Source organism: Pseudoliparis swirei, chromosome 19, assembly GCF_029220125.1.
Source record: "Pseudoliparis swirei isolate HS2019 ecotype Mariana Trench chromosome 19, NWPU_hadal_v1, whole genome shotgun sequence".
Taxonomy (NCBI): domain Eukaryota; kingdom Metazoa; phylum Chordata; class Actinopteri; order Perciformes; family Liparidae; genus Pseudoliparis; species Pseudoliparis swirei.
The window spans coordinates 12,000,036-12,018,006 of record NC_079406.1 but is presented as its reverse complement, the minus strand read 5'-3'; the positions used below and the strand labels follow the sequence as shown (position 1 = coordinate 12,018,006).

General features: G+C 42.8%; 1 protein-coding gene across 1 annotated transcript; it reads right to left on the bottom strand.

The window, feature by feature from the left end:
• Positions 1-15,064: 15,064 nt before the first annotated feature.
• Positions 15,065-16,782, bottom strand: LOC130210148 (uncharacterized). The gene is made up of 2 exons (XM_056440138.1): positions 15,291-16,782; positions 15,065-15,082 (listed from the first exon to the last, which is right to left on the bottom strand). The coding sequence occupies exons 1-2, from the start codon at positions 16,752-16,754 to the stop codon at positions 15,065-15,067; spliced, it is 1,482 nt and encodes a 493-aa protein (XP_056296113.1). The 5' UTR covers positions 16,755-16,782.
• Between the last annotated feature and the right edge of the window lie 1,189 nt (positions 16,783-17,971).

The following is a 17,971-nucleotide window of genomic DNA, read 5'->3' as shown; positions in this document are numbered from 1 at the left end:
TGATGCGGATAATTTAAACATGTCTTTCTCTCTGGACTTTCAGAGTATTAGGCCTCATAATACAACAAACAACTATTTGTTATGTAAAGATATAGTGGAGTGCTTGAGTAGAGAAAAACATTGTTCTTCCTCTGCCTATAATAATTCGAGTTTCCCTGTACTTTGTTGACATAGCCGGGCAGCGATATTGCGAATCCTACGACAGCAAAGGCGTGAACCCTGCTCTGATCCTCTGATATTCTTACCCTGACCCTAACTAATCTCACGCCACATGCCTAAACCTAACCAATCCAATTAATCGAGGGAACACGTTTTGGCCAATCGGTTGTTCCTTCCTCTGATCAGAATTCGTAATTCAATTGCCAGGATGCCGTCTTCAGTGTACTCAGAGCAGGTGACTGGCCCTCAGACACTGCTCTCATATAGCAGGAAGTGTGGCCCCCCCTCCAGTCCCTGCTCGGGTAAACACTGTTAGCTGTCAGCGCTGTTGTTGTTTGCCCTGGAAGCGCTGTAAGCAGCGTCAGCCATGTTGAGAGTCAATGAGAGGCATTAGCCATGCTCTAAAATTTTTAAAAACTAACTAATAAATATGTTAAATATGAACATGTAATAGTTTCTTAAAGTACAAGAAGCCTGAGCCGTAGGCTAACGTATACATCACATTCCCTGAGTAAACGCAGCTGTTTATTGAATACTTTATTTCTGTGTGAAGAGCAAAATGAAAACAAACTCCAGGAGTGTTTTAATTAGTTCACTGTTCTTGAGATATCAGTGACAGCAGGACGTGTGGGAGGGGAGGGCATGATTACATCAACAACACTGCTTAACTATTAGGCATGTTATTTTAGACCTCTTTCAAGCTGTTTCAGAAACCCCCATCTTGAGGGGGACTTCTCTCCGCATATCACAAGCAGCAGCAGCTTCCCTGTCGAGCAATGGGAGTTCTAACGATGTCTCTCTTCCAACAATGGTGACAAATAGTATGTTAACATTACCCAAAGTCTGTATGACTGTTTTGATGTCACTGTGAGGCTTTGATAAATTCCCCAGCGTCTTATCTTTGGCTAATTCATCAACTTTTGTGATGGTCGGTCTATTTAGAAGCAGATGTGACTTTCTTTGAGATCCGGTATTATTGACCCTCCAAAGCATGCAGGCCCTTTTTCACTGCTCCTAATTATGCCAGAATAAATCTTACGGGTGTGTCATGGCTGCATTGAAGTTGGAGGAGGGACAGTGGCTTTTAGCTGTTGTGGGATATGAATTCATGCGTCTCAGCTTGATGAATTGGGCAAGGGGTTGAAGAGGAGTCCGGGACAGTTAGGCTTTGTGCGAACAGACACCAGGACCCTTGTTGCAGAAGAGGATGAAAGGAGGATTCGTCTCAACAAAGAGTGGAAGGAGAGGGATTAAAGAAAAGAGAGAAGCGGAGAAAAGGAATTGAACTTGAGTAATATAAATTTTAAATGAAACAGCCAACCCCCATTTTCTTCCCTGCTCATGTGAATGTTTGGATTTTTGCTCACTTGTCCATCTCTTGTGTTAAAAACAGAAATCAATCTTAAAGGCTATTAATTGTTAAAAATACAATCTAGAAGTGGTACATTTTGATTTGATTCTTTTTGTTGTTGCTAGCTATTAGAGCGACATCTGTTGTTGGTCAGCTTTATTTTATAGTTGACATGACAGATTTATGGCTGCAGACAAAAAAAATCCAGAGTTAAAATGTTCCCATATGCTGAGAACCTGCAGAGGATATAGAAATAAAGATAATGACCTCAAGTGCAGCTTTGAAGTTGCTCTCCCACGAGTCACAGCCAGAGTCAAAATTGAAAATGAAGTTACACTTGCAGTGGGAATTGGAGGCTAATAAGTGCCTCACCTGTTTATTTGGATGAGATAAACTTCATGTGTCCTCTTCAGAGGGTTGAGCAAAGGTCGGTACGTTGTATAGACTGAGGTGTGTTTAATTCGATTATGGAGCATGCTGGAGGTGCTTATGTGTATTTGGCAGAGTCGTTTTGAGGAAAATCCGTTTTTTATGCCGAGAGTTTAATAAGAAGATCAATACAAATATGAAGCTTCAGCCAGCAGCCTTTGCATAAAAACTGGAGATGGCTCACATGGTTAAGTCCAAAGGTAACAAAATACATCCTCCAGCATCTAAAGCTCCCTGATTAGAAAGTCATACCTCTGCTACGTGCTTTTACATTTTTGTACAGACGATCTTCAGAGGTGCTGGTTGATGTGTTTTTTGTTTCTGGGCTCGCTGTTTCCCCCTTTTCCCAGCTAAGCTATGTTGACCTGCTGCTGGCTGTAGCTTCATGAAAGTGGTATCAATCCACTTGTCTAACATTTGGCAAGAAAGCAAATACATGTATTTCACAAAATGTCAAAAATGTCCGCCAGTGATGTCGTTGCATATTATTTATGCAAATTCCTCAAGAACATATACTAAAACATGTTACCTTCGACATATAAAGAATGTGAAAGTCTTGAAACAGAGGGACCCTTCATCTCATACTGGTTATGGTGGAGACAGTTGCAGCCTCCCTCTCCTGTGATGGATGCCCAGTTTAAGAAGGCCTCCTGCTGCTCCTGACCTGATTGCTCACACATAATCATCAGATCTGGGATCAGGTTCCTCAAACCCTCTTAACCTCATCCAAGTGAAGTCAACGGCTATTCGGAATGAGACCTCGTATCTCATACCACCCGGTTAACAAGGCGACTAAAGGGGTCAGACCCCTGCAAAGCAGCATAACAATGTGTGAGGACCGTTGAGTGTAGCTGCAGCGCAGCGAGCGGGAGGAAAGAGAGGACATCATCTGTTCTTATTTTACCTTTTGTCAAGCTGCATGTGGAAAATGATCTTCACTGTGAGTTATTTGCAGAGCTGGATTCCATGTTATTTCATTCCCTCGCAGAGACATAACAGAGAGGGTCTCCTCTTTCACGCAGGTGGTCCTTCGGCCTTGTTCAAGGGCGCTGTGTGCGCTGGGGCAGGGGTGGGAGGGTATGCAGAAAGGAGGGTGGACACAGACAGATGCATGCAAATTTAGGTAATGGTGTAACATTTCAGCGCTTGCTTTCCTTGGCCACCCTATGTGAGGATAGTGCTAATTAATTTGTTTGCTTTGCTTTCAAGCACTAACGAATGGAGCCCTGCACGTTTTGAGAAGCGACTCGTATGCAAGGAACACGAAAACCAAGATTTGTTGTACAAATTGCTTGTATGTGTTCTTGGAAGAGGGAAAAGGATCCCCGTCATGACACACCAACAGCGATGTCCCACAAATGTTTTTTCTTTCTACTCAATGGGAAAATATTGGTTGGAATATTTTAAGTTAGTCTCCAACATTTTGGTTTAGCAGTTTATTATCCATACTTCAAACTTGTGGTTTTGCTGTTTTCATTTGTCGGCTAACCTAAATGTAAGCTAGAAAACTAAATGCAGTATTTCATGGTGTAAACGTAAACATAACCACGAGATAAGTCACGTTTGAATACTTCTGAATTGCTAATTCCTCGGATCATTGTCACAGACACCGAAAGGTCAAATGCCTTTACATCATGAAGATTGTTCTGCCTAATGAGTCTAATTATTTGCAGCCTCACATTAGTCTGCTCCTGCTTCATAAACGACCAGCTAAAGGGAGCCTTCATTGTCTGAGCGATGTTCCACCTGTCCATCCACACTGATGACTGAGGTGCGGTGTAATAACATCAATAACAGCCCGACTTGTGTTTCTCAGCTCTGCAGTCAGAGAGTGTATATGTGTGATCATGATCCTGTCTGGTGAGGGAACAGGCCCTCAGAGCGAGACTATTATTCTTACAACAACACAGAGCAGGAATCTACCCTCAAACAGATGTTAGGAGCCCTTTGTAGAGTCTTTGGCACGGAGCCCAACCCTACCTATCTGCACAGCTATTTACATGGCAATCCAGCTGCTCAGTCTCCTTTTCGTCTTCTCTCTCTTTCTTTCACCCCTCCCTTGCCCTCTCACTCTGCCTGTGTCTTTACATTTACATTCCCCCTCTCACTTTTCTTCCCTTTTCTGCTCCCCTCACTGTTCTGAAATCAAATACCCCCTCTCGTGTAAACTTTGATCAATCAAATGTACTAATTTGTTTAGCTGAGGAGACAGTGACATACTGATGCAGGTTCAGTTACACAGAGATGAAAAAGGCCAGGCGTCTCGATCCTGAGAATATCTTGGACCTGACGTAAACCTTTACCCCACACTTTATATTTAGTCATTCCCTTTCATAGAAAAGCCAAATATATCCCAAAAACGTCTACCTGCTATGCTGACTTATTGTCTCCTCTAGTACAAGCAGATGTGGGAGGGAAGGATTTATAATCATAACTGGAGTTTATATGTGCTTGCTCACGAATCTTGTGAGTTGATATGAAATGCTTTGCACTTCTATAAAAGCCAGAAAGGCCTTTGATGTGTGCATAGATGGAGGAAAGTAATTTGTAAAGGTAATTTATTGAATTTTATTTCACTCATCTATCAAGTTCAGAGAACTTCATGGACTTCATGGTTTCTTCCCTTTTTTTACCTGTGAAAGTTTTTTTTCTATTTTTTGGGATTTTTTTCCGATCCGATGTGAGGTCCTGGGACAGGGATGTCGTATGTGTACAGATTGTAAAGCCCTCTGAGGCAAATTTGTAATTTGTGATATTGGGCTATACAAAATAAACTGAATTGAATTGAAACTGTAAAGAAATGATCGGACTGGGTGAAGGCTGAATGTTTCTCTTTATATAAAACAAAGGCTGTCCCCATTGTTATACATCTTTCTTTTGACCTTTCTCTTGAGAAAGAGGAACAATTACAACAAACTCCCTTGAAAATAATATATAACGGTTCTAAAATGGTACGGTTATTTTCATCAATGATTACTAAATGTGAATTAGGAATCATATTCCCACATCCACTTTTATATATATTATGATATAAACTAACCTCCCCTTGTTCTGACCCCATCCCTGACTGTAATATTTTACACAGCCCCCGACAACAGGAGCCACATTGTGGTTGTTTGAGACAGTGAAAGAAGTGTGAATAGACTATACTTATCCACCGACTTAAGAACACGTAAATGTGTAGTTGTTGTGTGGTTATGACACTTTTTGTTGACTTTATTGTCATTTTCCTGATCCTTAGGGTTTAATAACAGTAACATTGATTTTAATTATGCAAAACAGCACTGAGCTTTCTAGCTCAGAGGATGGATGTGGTACTCATTAGCAGGAAGCTCAGCGGAAGCATTATCATAAGAGTATAATTCGACAAACGACCTTCATGTGAGCAAGGAAATGAAATGAAAGTCCGCTGGGGCCCTGAAGCTGACCGGCTCGTCAGTAGAGGGTGCTGATGTTTTCTCCTTAGCCCAGCCAACATCTCAGATTGCCTCAGAATCATGCAATGTCACGCTATAACAGATGGAGATGTATTAGTTAATTACAGTGGGGAGTTCAGAGCAGGGTGACACAGGTTGACTCTTTTATTTTTTGTTGCATTCATTCCTAAACATTCCTCCGTGTCACGATATGAAGGCCGAGTCCAACTCGCTGACTCTCTTGGCGTGATTAGATGAATTCTTTCTCAGTTTCTGTAATCAAGGCCGCTTCAGTTTCTGACGTAATTTTGCTGTTATCCTCCCCTCAGTTGACTTAAGTGAACACACAGATCTGGTTTATTAGTGGAGGTAATTTACTGTCTAGAGTAATTTACAGTTTTGGGTGACGATGTGGGCCTGTGCATGTGAATGCTTAAAACTTGTTTACCAAATAGGATTAACAGAAGGCATGTCTTTCGTGTGCACATTGACATTGAACAGGTCCTCTACCAGAAACATTTTAATTGACTTAAAGTAATTTTTGGCAAATGAGTAAACCCCAAAAGAACTAATGGGGGCAGGGAGTTCATTCTTGTGATTTGTATTGGGAGGCTAAAATGGAAAAGAAAGCACAGAAACCAACTGTTTTCATCTGAAGAGTTCAACTTCTCCTCTGATGTGATGTGGGCGTATAGTTGTTTGCTTGAGACAGTATCTCAGCTGCCAGAAACCAGGCTGGATGCTGAGACAGGTGCACGGTGTTCATCACATCTTGACAATGAGGGCCAAGATGTTGTTCTCAACATATTGGAAGTGTTTGTTAACAGATGGAGACGCGTGCTGGCTAACGTTACCTCACGTTGTCCAGAACGAGGGGAGAGGAAAATTATGGGTGGAAAACCATTTTCGATTTCCAATGGCACGAAGGACATCAAGATACAGAGAAAGAGAGTGATAAGAGGGAAATCAATCAAGATTGTATCTTATTATTTGCAATGCAATGAAATATATTATATACAATAAGAGCAACCACAAAAATCTCTTTATGCACTTGTACAACTGTCAAGCTAGTCTCACAGAAAATGAGTGAGACTTTGTTATTCCAAGGTTTCGACTATATCCAGCTGCAAATTGTGCAAAACCACAAGCAGGTTAAGGATTTTTCCTCAGGAAATCTTTTTTTATCCAATGTCTAGTCAAATATGCCTCCCCCTGTCCACTCCCCTATCTGTGTTTGTATCACGGCTTTATTTCTCTTGTAAGGTCATGCAGCTACAGCTGGCATCAATATGGCAGGGTTTTTTTTCTGTCTGAGTCCAGCGCTGGAAAGTTATATTCATAGGGCTAATCAGTTTAAAAGATAGTGAAAACAGAGATTGTTTACAGAGATTAGGCCCTTGGAAATGGAGTAATCAGTGCTTTGAAAGGGCACTGACAGCGGTGGGCTGGATTACCGTCCGCAGAAAGTGAGCAACGCCGCTCTAACTCTCCATCACTAACATGCTCTCAAAGCCCTGATGTCATCACAGATAGAATATAGAGTACCTTATCTTCCACTCCTCTCCATTTGCTCCTCTTTGCTGGAATGAAATTACTCAACGTTTAACAGACGAGACACCTGTCAGCCAGATGTGTAATGAACAAAGTGTAGGATGAAGTAAGCTTTTTGACAAAAATGTCCGCAGCTAAATTAATCATGGGCTTAATTTCTTCTCAACTCACATTGTTTAATATGCTGTATGATTTATGGAATTATGGATTGATTTATTTCAGAACAGTGCCCATAGGAAATATACCAATTCAAGCCATTTGAAAAAATTGTTTTCACGCTTTCATAAACACATGGATTATATACTTTGATAACGCATTAATAAAGCCAGTATAAGGCCAGTTATTAAGTCTTTTCCCTTTCCAGGGTGGTTTTTAATTTGTGTGGCTTTCATATTGTTGTTTGTTGACTGAAATATTCGATCCAGTTCCCATTTTATTGATTGGAAAGACACATGGGCCCCCAGTTTAATTGGGATGGGGTTCCTTCACAAGAGCTCACCCCAGAAAACCCATGAAAGTAATCATCAGTATCTCAGATCTCCTCTAGCAGGGTGGGGGGGGGGGGGGGGACGACATACTGTATGTTTGGGATTTGGACTCAAGCAGGGTTGCCCCGTTCACCAGCCAAACACAACTTGTGTGCTTTCACAAACTGGGCGCGCAATGCAAGTACGTATGTAGCAACGTGTCTTCTGACAGAGAAAAGATCTGGCAGAAAGATAGGTGAAGGGTTTGTGTCCAAGAAGATAGTGTGGTGTGCCAGGCCAAGAAGTAGAGAAGCTCGTTTCTGATTTGATTCAACTTTGGCGGCTCTCGAGTCTTTCTTCTTGTCATTGAGGGAAAGAAAACCAAAAGCAAGGGTACTTGGTGGCTTTGTTCACCCCATGACTGATCAGGCAGAAGTGAAGGAAGGGATCCTTCTGGAGAGAAGAGTATGGGTGGGAATCTTTTGGCGTCGAAGCTCTGTCAGTTGAGCAGCCTAGTGAGGCTAACCCCCTGGCCTCCGCCTCTGACCAATGGCTCTGGCGTCCTCGGCTCTGGCATTTCAACGTCCTGGGGGAATCTTTATTCTGATCAGAATACAGGGCAGAAACCTCCCATAAAGTCCCACAATAAAGTGAAACAGAGACTTCACTGGAGAGGCGATGGGGACAGATCTCCATAAAAATGTAATTTATCATCCTGGGATTCTACTTTTACTGATCAAACTGTCCTATTTTTCCTACCAGATACCTTTCTGTGTTTCAACAAAGACCGAGGCATTGACTGTTTTTTTTCTGTTGGTGCTGCTGCTTTCACATTTTAGGCCGTCTGAAGATTGATGTACGGTTTAGGTTTGTAAAGCACTGCATGTATTCCAGAGGTATCCATTAGTGTAATGCCGTTGTTTAGAAAATCTGGCTGTTTGATTGCGAAGGAGACCCTGACAGTGTACTTGACAAACAGTCGGCTGATCCATTTCCTTCCCAAAGGACAATGACAGGGGGCTGCCTTTGCTGCGAGCGGCCCCACTGTGCGCCCATAAGAGCCGAGAGTTGGGTGGTCTGTCCATCAACGGCAGACTTGGGGTTAGGCCTGAGAAAAGCAGCTCACCCATATCAGTTTCAAAGAGTGAAACCCTAAGCGCTGGTTGCTCTCTGCCCGCTGCAGCCGTGTGTGCACAAAGACACCTGTTGTTCGGCTCTCATACAAAGGCTTCATCAATCTAGGTGTTTGCAGCCAAACAAACGTGGCCATCTTACATCCAGTTTGTTAAGTTTCATGTGATTTTAAAAAACTGTTTATGCTCATGTTTTGCTTTTGGCAAGTTGCAGCGATTGGATAACAATGTCAAAGCACTGATTACACACAATATATAACATCGGGCCTCACAATATTGTGAAACTATTTGAAGAAGATGTGATTTTCCATTCACCATCGGTATGCAGCACACATCAGACACCGATGCAGTGTTAAGTTGAAGGTCGCTCATGGTAAGGTAATACATATTCTGAGCAAACATCAGGATGCACTAGCTGTCCTCAAACTCACAGCAGCTTTGTGCAACTCCCAAAGAAAAGGAGTCTTCCAAAACTATCTGGCTGCTCCGTCCCTATGGGCCACCCTGAACAAGCGTGTCAAAATGAAGAATGATAACCCCTCAAAAATGTTTAGCTATTGGCGGCATTTTGATTCATGCTGAAAGGACCTGCATGGACACCCTATTTGTCAGAGATGAATTTTTTCCTTGTGACACTCCAGATAATTTATTTTGTGGTCAGCAAGCGAAGCCAAGCTGAGATGATGTTTGCTTGTTGCTATTGCAAAGACACCGTGGTGCTTGGTTCATGGCTACTTCTTACTTGTTATGAGAAATGACGTGCTGTAATTTCATTGATTATCTGTGGACAACATTTGGTGATTGTGTGTTTCTACTCGAGGGGGAGCAGCAATAGGCTTTGCCAGCTCATGAAGGCCAACGATGACATTTTAATGCAATCTTATGTGCAAGTTCAACAAATTTAACCCACATTTAAAAATGTTTGGTTTAAAACTAAATACAAAATGACATCAGCTTGTGGCATCTTTTAACTTTAAAAAAAAACTTTGCATATATGTATCAATACGCAAATATTTATCTCACTAACCTGGATAGTAATCTATAATTAAACATTTTGCCTCCCTCTGGCTGGTGTAAACCAGTTAATACAGCACAACTGCAAAACAACAGTTATGGGAATTGGACGGTAATGTATGAAGACAAAGAGACAAAATGTTTGAGACAAAAGATTAAAGTCTGTCAAAGAGAAGTCATTTTTATGAGTTAGTTTACGTCCTGAAAGCCTCATTTCACTCCCACTGATGCTATTTAATCCAGTAGGGAAACAGTGGACAATTAAGAGAGACTGAAGATTGTTGAGGAAAGATGGGATTGGGTTCTCCTAAATCTTTCCTGTAGAGGGGAGGCACATATGAATAGCTGTGGTAATTTGAGGAGGTGCTGCCTTTGGGATCACACACTGAGAGAAGGCCTTGTATATGTGCCAAATGGATTTATGGAATCAAATACGAGATTTTTTATTTCCTTGTTTGAGTCGACGTGCAGAGGATTAAGGGGGAAAACATTTGGGCAAAGACAAAAGTAGTTATTAGACACACCGTGGTGGAACAAAGGCTCTTTGATTTACCTGCAAGTTGTTCTGGTTTTCCATTTAGCTTTGAATAGTGTCTTTATGCTACACTATTGGTTTAGTTAAGAGTTCAAGAAGGTTCAATTTATCAGGGAATTCAGGATCAAGCCATGCTTAACTGAGAACAAGTTTAATTTTGTTTATATATTTGCACAGCTAACAACACATAAACACCCTCTTAATAGGCTAAATTAATTGATTAAAAAACATCTGATATTATGAGATTAAAATATATAAATAAAACCCATATTTTACAACTATACCTTGAATAAAAACAGATTAGCACGTCAGTGGCACTTAAATGGTATTTATTTATGGTGTTTTTGTAGTTTGGCTTTCTTGTAGAAATGTAACTTTCTTGATTCTTGTTGTTTTGAGTTTGTACTCATGGTTGAATGCATTTATTGTAAGTTACTTCGGATAAAAGCGTCTGCTAAATGGCATGTAATGTAAAATAAAATAAAATAAATAAAAAACCTAAATTGATTTTCAAAGACAATCGAAAATCACTTTGAGATCATGCAAATGCATGTAATTGAAAACATTTATTCATGAATAATGTAAAGCTCTTTCTCTGCTCTTTATTCAATTCAATTCAGTTTATTTTATACAGCCCAACATCACAAATTAAAAATTTGCCTCAGAGGGCTTTACAATCTGTACACATACGACATCCCTGTCCCAGGACCTCAAAAAACCCTTTCACGGGGAAAAAAGCGAAGAAACCTTCAGGAGATCAATAGAGGAGGATCCCTCTCCCCAGATTCACAGAAGCAATAGATGTCATGTGTACAGAAGGAACACATACTTTATTTAAGTGTTTAATATTCTGCTGATGATGGGATTTTGCATCTGAATAATTTCTATGATCAGAAAATGGTAAATACATTTTGCAACCAGCAGAACTTGCTACCTTTAGACAGAGAGAGAGAGCTGTTTGCCTCTGTTTTTAGTCTTTATGCTAAGCTAAACTCATCATATATTTTTGTTTTAGTCTCTGTAAATTTAAAATTATTAAACTGACCTCATAGAAGCGTGATTCTACTGCGCAAATATTTATGTTAGTAGTTCAATTCAATTCAATTCAGTTCATTTGTATAGCCCAATTTCACAAATTACAAATTTTTCTCGGAGTGCTTTACAATCTGGACACATAGACATCCCTGCCCCAAAACCTCACATCGGACCAGGAAAAACTCCCAAATAACCCTTCAGGGGAAAAAAAGGGAAGAAACCTTCAGGAGAGCAACAGAGGAGGATCCCTCTCCAGGATGGACAGGTGCAATAGATGTAATGTGTACAGAAGGACAGATTTAGAGTTAAAATACATTCAATGAATATGACAGAGTGTATGAATAGTTCATAGTAGGCATATTCCACGATGGAGACCTCCACGATCCATCAGGCAGATGGAGGTAGAGAGGAGGAGTAAGGGCCTGTTTTAAACAGCACCTGTGATTGAAGGCTTTTGGTGCCATCTTTAGTTTATTTTACAATGAATGCAGAGTTGGAATCAAACCCTCACTCTGCAAACTGGTTTCATACACTGTTCATAGTAAAAAACACAATCAACCACAATTCATATATAACTCTTGTAATCAGAAAGTCATCCATGTAACCTTGACAGGTGAGGTAGTATGAAGAGCCACTGAGTCTGCATCAGAGTTTCTCCCAGAAGTTAGCAGTTCATATCCTGTGTGAAACCAGAAGTCAACGTTGACTTATCAACTAAACCATGCTTTTCTTCCTAACTCTAACCAAGTAGTGTTGTTGCTAAATGGTTCTTCACTGCAAGGGCTTTTGTGCAGCTGCGCAGATTGCTTATGGTGCTGGCTGTTTGTACGAAATTGTGGGAAAAGTGGACAAAGACAGCAGGAATTTCCTTTTTACAACTAGTCCAGTCTAATTTAAGGCAAAGAGATGAGGTAGACTACACAAATATGTTTTCTGCTTTTTGCATGTTGGGGATTTGGTCAGCATATTTGTTTTTACAACCTTGAAAAGGACACTTCAATTCACAAATGGTTTTGTCTCTTCGCCCTTTTTATGCGCAGAAATCCTGACAGCATCCCTCTTCAATCGTCTGATTTCATCGATCACATGAGATGTTTTTACAAAGTTAAAACAAATCAAAATCTGAGTAGCCTATCACCAGCTTGCTGCCAGCCACACCAGATTGGAAACTCCGGCTGGCTGTCTCTGACCAAAAGAGCAACTTCATGGCAGTCGGGGCGAAATCCCCCGTGCGGCACTGGCACTCAGTGGCAGTCGCCAGCAGGTGCCGCAGCTAGTCAGCAGACGGAGGGTCGGCCAGGCACGTCTGTGGCATGTAGTCGGCGTGGGCCAGACGCGTCTGCGGCGTGTCTGCGCATACGTGACGAGTCTGCGACGACTCAGTAGCAAGCTCCACTTAACAGCGGAATAAATCACTTTTATGATCATAGAATGGAGGAGCTGCGGTTTAGCTAGATAGATCGATAGCTAAAATAGATAGCTAGCTATCTCGCTAGCTAGATAGATACACAGATTTGATTTGATATTCATTATTTGTCCCACAGTGGGGACATTTCAAAAATCACAGCAGCGGTGCACATCAGAGCATTAATGAAAATAAATATAAAACACAAAACACAATAACAATACTAAAAACTAAACACTAATACGATATAGGCCTACAGGGGAAAAATAAAGTGCTGAGTTTGCCAGGATCTCTAGCGATCTACTGCAGTTGGATAGATAGATAATTAGTCTTTTTGTAGACTTACTTACAATATGCAATAAGATATTGCTGTACAATACTGCTGTACTATATTGAATATTGTTTTGCTACTACTACGTTTCACTTCGTAATATATTAGACTTATAAACTGTAGACTAACAGTGGCATCTCCTCAGAGTAGAGTATCATAGTGGCGGTATAACAGTAGGCCTATGACATGACATGGTAAAAAATAAAATAAAAATGGTTTTAATTATTATTTTAAAAAGGCGGGTACATTATACATATTATGGTTAATAAGTGTAAGTGTAAATAAAAAGAAAACGGAGTTCCTCCATTCTGAGATCATAAAACTGATTTAACGGCAGCTGATCTGTCGTAACAACAATGGTTGTACCATCCACAGCCTCTCGGCGAGTGTCGTTCGCTTGCTGCTGTCCTGCCACTTGAGTGTTGCTGCCGGCGACTCGTCGCAAACACGCCACTGAGTCGTCGCTGTACAGGCTCCTAGCTGACGACAACTGACGCTTGCCACTGACTTGCCACTAAGTTGCCGCTGAGTTGCCGCTGCCAGTGATTGCACTCGCCCTCTCTCCTTCATGGATGAAATATGGAACTATTTGTCGTGACATTGTTTGTATTTTGACTTTAAACATGCTCTTATCGGCTTGCAAGCGTGTGAGGCACAAGCAAGGTTATTCATTTTCACAGTCTCTGAGCTTGAGCAAAGGCAACAGCTGCATTTCATCGAGGACTTGCAGTTAGTTTTGGTTCACCATTTTCACTTTCTTCCCACAATTCCTGTTCCATCTAAATAATGGAAGACAAATATAGTCCTGCAGTTAGTTACTGTAGCGGCTAAAACTCCCTTTGTGTCATCAGTAGATGTTTCTTGACATTTCCATTAGTTTTACCACTCTTAGACGGAAAGAACGAGTCTACGCGTGTAATGTGTTTCAACAACGGTAGAAAACAGTGAGTTCGCTCCGTTCCTTTTACTGAATTTTGGAGCACGTGAAACAAGTCCGCCCGTTGATATATCAATGCGCGAGCTCAATACGTCACAACTCACCTCTGATTATTCTAAACAATGCAAATTATAACATACAATTATGCAATCACTATAACGAACAAATCTAAATATGAATCTAAATAATATAGTATCTAAATCTGAGTCTAAATTACAATTACAATTACAATATGGAAAATGGCACTAACATTCCGGCCCCTAATTGCTCATCATGGGGATGACAATTACCTAACTAAACATATCCATTTCTATATTCTAAAACATTTCTCTAAGGCCTACAAAAATGACAACTGTAGAAGTAATAATGTCCTAAATAACAATGTCCTTTATTGTCCATGGGGTTCTTCCATCTCGAGCAGGAGACACAACTTAGTTATGGGTCTCACTATGGTGTTGGTCTTCGTTTTGACAAGGACCTGACGGACGAACCCTTTGGCGTCGGGGATTGTCTTCTCCACCTTTCCCATCAACCAGGACCCTCTTGGAGCCCTCTGGTCCACGATGAGTACAACGTCTCCCTCTTTCACATTCCTCTTCTTCTCCAGCCACTTCTGCCTTTCTTGTAGGAGGGGCAAGTATTCTCTGGACCAGCGCTTCCAGAAGATGTCGGAGATGTACTGCACTTGCCTCCATCGTCGTCTGGTGTATAGATCCTCCTTCTGAAACACACCTGGAGGGAGTGCTGGTTTTCCCTTGAGAAGGAGAAGATGATTCGGCATTAGTGGCTCAAGGTCGTCCACGTCATCAGATGACTTAGTTAGGGGTCTGCTATTGATCACTGCTTCAACTTCACACATCACAGTTTGCAGACATTCGTCGTCGAGTGACTGTAGCTTCAGAAGGTTGGTGAGTATCTTCCGGACTGTTCTTATCTGTCGCTCCCAGACACCACCGTGGTGTGACCCAGCAGGCGGGTTGAAGATCCAAGTGACTCCTTTTTGCAGTAGAGTCTCAGAGATCTGGGACTGGTTCCATTCTTTCATCGCCCGGCGGATCTCGTGTTCTGTAGCTACCAGGTTCGTTCCATTATCGGATCTCATAATCTCGACTTGTCCTCTTCTGGCTATGAAACGTCTCAATGCATTTATACATGAGTCGGTGTCAAGAGAGTGTGCGATTTCTATGTAGCTACCAGGTTCGTTCCATTATCGGATCTCATAATCTCGACTTGTCCTCTTCTGGCTATGAAACGTCTCAATGCATTTATACATGAGTCGGTGTCGAGAGAGTGTGCGATTTCTATGTGGACTGCTCTGACTGTAAGGCAAGTAAACAGGACTCCATAACGTTTTACATGCACGCGTCCACGCTTTGCTTCGAAGGGGCCGAAATAGTCGACACCGACGTTAGTGAATGGTGGATGGTCAAGCAATAGACGATCAGGCGGTAGATTCGCCATCTTCTGTTCACTCACGGCAGCTTGACTCTTGCGGCATTTCACACACTTTGAAAGCACATTTCTCACCGCTGCATTTCCTTTGCATATCCAGACCCTTTGTCTCAGCCGAGCAAGGGTATGGTTTCTCCCTCCATGTCCGATTTCCTTATGAGCGTTCCTGATGACCAGGGTCGTGATGTGGTGATCCTTGGCCAGGATAGTTGGATGCTTTGTGTGTTCTGGCAAGGCCGCCTGGTGCAATCTTCCACCAACCCGGAGAACCCCATCTTGAAGGAAGGGATCCAGCTTCACGATAGAACTGCTTCTCCTGATCTTTTCACCTTTCTGCAGAGCGTGAAGCTCCTCATGAAAGGTTTGACTTTGGTGGAACTGAATGATCGCAGTTTCTGACCTTCTGATGTCCTTGACAGTCAAATGGGTTCCTTTCAGGGTAGATTTCCATTTCTGCATGTGGTTTTCAACTGTCTTAATTCTTGCGTCTTGGCTTTCTGAAGACTGGGCTTGAGACCCAAACTTCTTCCTTGTTTCGCACAGACTTTGAAGCAGTTCCTTCAGCCTCAACATCCAGGCGACAGCCTTCTTCAGGCTGTGCCAGTCAGAGTAATGATGAATCAGCTTGAAGAGAGGGTCTGTGCTTGAATCTACAGTCTTGATGATGTTCACGCTGATCATACGCTTCACTTCAGCGTCTTCTTCACTTATCACTCTTGAGAACTCTGATAGGACAGGCCAGTGAGCCTCACTCTTGTTTAGGAAGTCGGGACCTTCAATCCAGCTCTGACACTTCATGAAGTGCTCTGCCTTCATTCCTCTTGATGCGTAGTCAGCTGGGTTAGAAGCCGTGTTGACATACTTCCACTGTGCTGGCCTTGTGTTCTCTCTGATTGTCGATACTCTATTTGCTACGAATGTTTTGAAACGAGCGTCGTCGTTGTCGATGTATCGGAGGACGGTGGTGCTATCTGTCCATAGCACAGACTCTTTGAGGTCCATCCGAAGCTCTTCCTTCATGAGCTTATCCATTTTCACTGCAATGGTAGCCGCGGTGAGCTCGAGGCGTGGGATTGTGACAGGTTTAAGCGGCGTCACTCTGGATTTCCCTAAAAGAAATGAGCAGTGGACTCGACCGTGGCTGTTCTCGATGCGGAGGTACGTGACGACGCCGTAGCCCGTCTCGCTAGCGTCGGAGAAATGGTGCAGCTGTGCTGACATCACTGGACCAAATCCCTCTGGCTTGATGCACCTCCTGACAGAAAAGCTGGTGAACTGGCTCAAATCGGACAGCCAGGCGAGCCATCTGTTTGCCATGTCTTCTGGAATTTCTTCATCCCAGGTAAGTTTCATTCGACAGAGACCCTGAACGATGGTCTTCGCAAGAAGAATGAACGGCGACAGGAATCCAAGGGGGTCGTATATTGAGCTTACGACCGAGAGAATACCCCGTCTGGTGATGGGCATGTTCTTCACATGGATCCGGAACTTGAAGGAATCTGATTCTATGCACCAGTCCACTCCAAGGGCCCTTTCCATAGGTAGTTCATCCTTGTCCAGGTCTAGATTCTTGATCTCCTTTGCTCTTTCTTGTTCGGAAGTGATGACAGCACTTCGCGGCTGTTGCTTGACCACTTAGTCAAGCGGAATCCTCCACTCTCACACAGTGCAATGAGGTCCTTGGCCAAGGCGGTGGCCTTCTTCTCGTTGGACGTCGAGACCAGGCAGTCGTCGACGTAGAAGTGCTCTAAGACTGTAGTTACTGCTTCAGGTGATGACCTGTCTTTTCCATCCTCTGCGGTCCGTCGTAAGGCATAGTTGGCGCAGCTCGGGCTCGACTTGGCCCCGAACAAGTGGACCACCATCTTGTACTCACGCGGAGGCTGGCTCAGATCCCCCTGTGGCCACCAAAGGAATCGTAGAAGATCAGAGTCCTCATCACGAACTCTTACTTGATGATACATCGCTTCAATGTCGGCGATGAGTGCGACGTGTTCGTGTCGAAACCTTGTCAAGACTCCAACCAGACCATTAGTGAGGTCCGGACCCTGTAACAGTTCCTCGTTCAGTGACTTCCCCTGAAACGACGCGGCACAATCGAAAACAACCCGCAGCTTTCCCTTTTGTGGATGGATCATGCCGTGATGTGGAACGTACCACACTCTGCCGTCGTTGCGATTGCGCTCGTCTTCAGGAACTTCCACTGCGTAGCCTTTGTTCAGCAGGTCTGACATGAAGGTCTTGTAGTCATCGTGGAAGCTGGAGTTCTTAGCGAGTTTCCTTTTCAGGTTTGATGCCCGTTGCTCGGCAACACATCTGTTGTTTGGCATCACCACATATTTGTTTCTGAGAGGCATCCCAATGCTGTAGTGCCCATTGACTTTCTTGATTGTCTCAGTCACAGACTTCATGAACTGAACGTCTTCTCGTGACATTTCTGACTTCTCTTCGCAGGCTTGCTCCGGAAAGTCGTGGTTGTATTGCTGCAACAGCATGCTGTCCACGCCACTGACTGAGATTCTGTTGACTGAAGCCCTTTGACTGCAGTGACTTGACTTGTGGTGATCGTCACGTTTCTTGAGAGGGCCATTAACGACCCACCCGAGAGTCGTCTTTACTGCGTAAGGCCCGTCGCCTTGGCTGTGGATTATCTTCCACGGCTCCATCGCAGAGTGAGCGTTCATTCCAATCAGTATCTCAACATCTGCGTCGATCTGTGGTAACCGTACTTCTTTACGCAGATACGGCCATCTTTC

Coding starts and splice junctions, on each gene's coding strand:
- LOC130210148 (XM_056440138.1), bottom strand. CDS start 16,754: ATGGAAAGGGCCCTTGGAGTGGACTGGTGCATAGAATCAGATTCCTTC.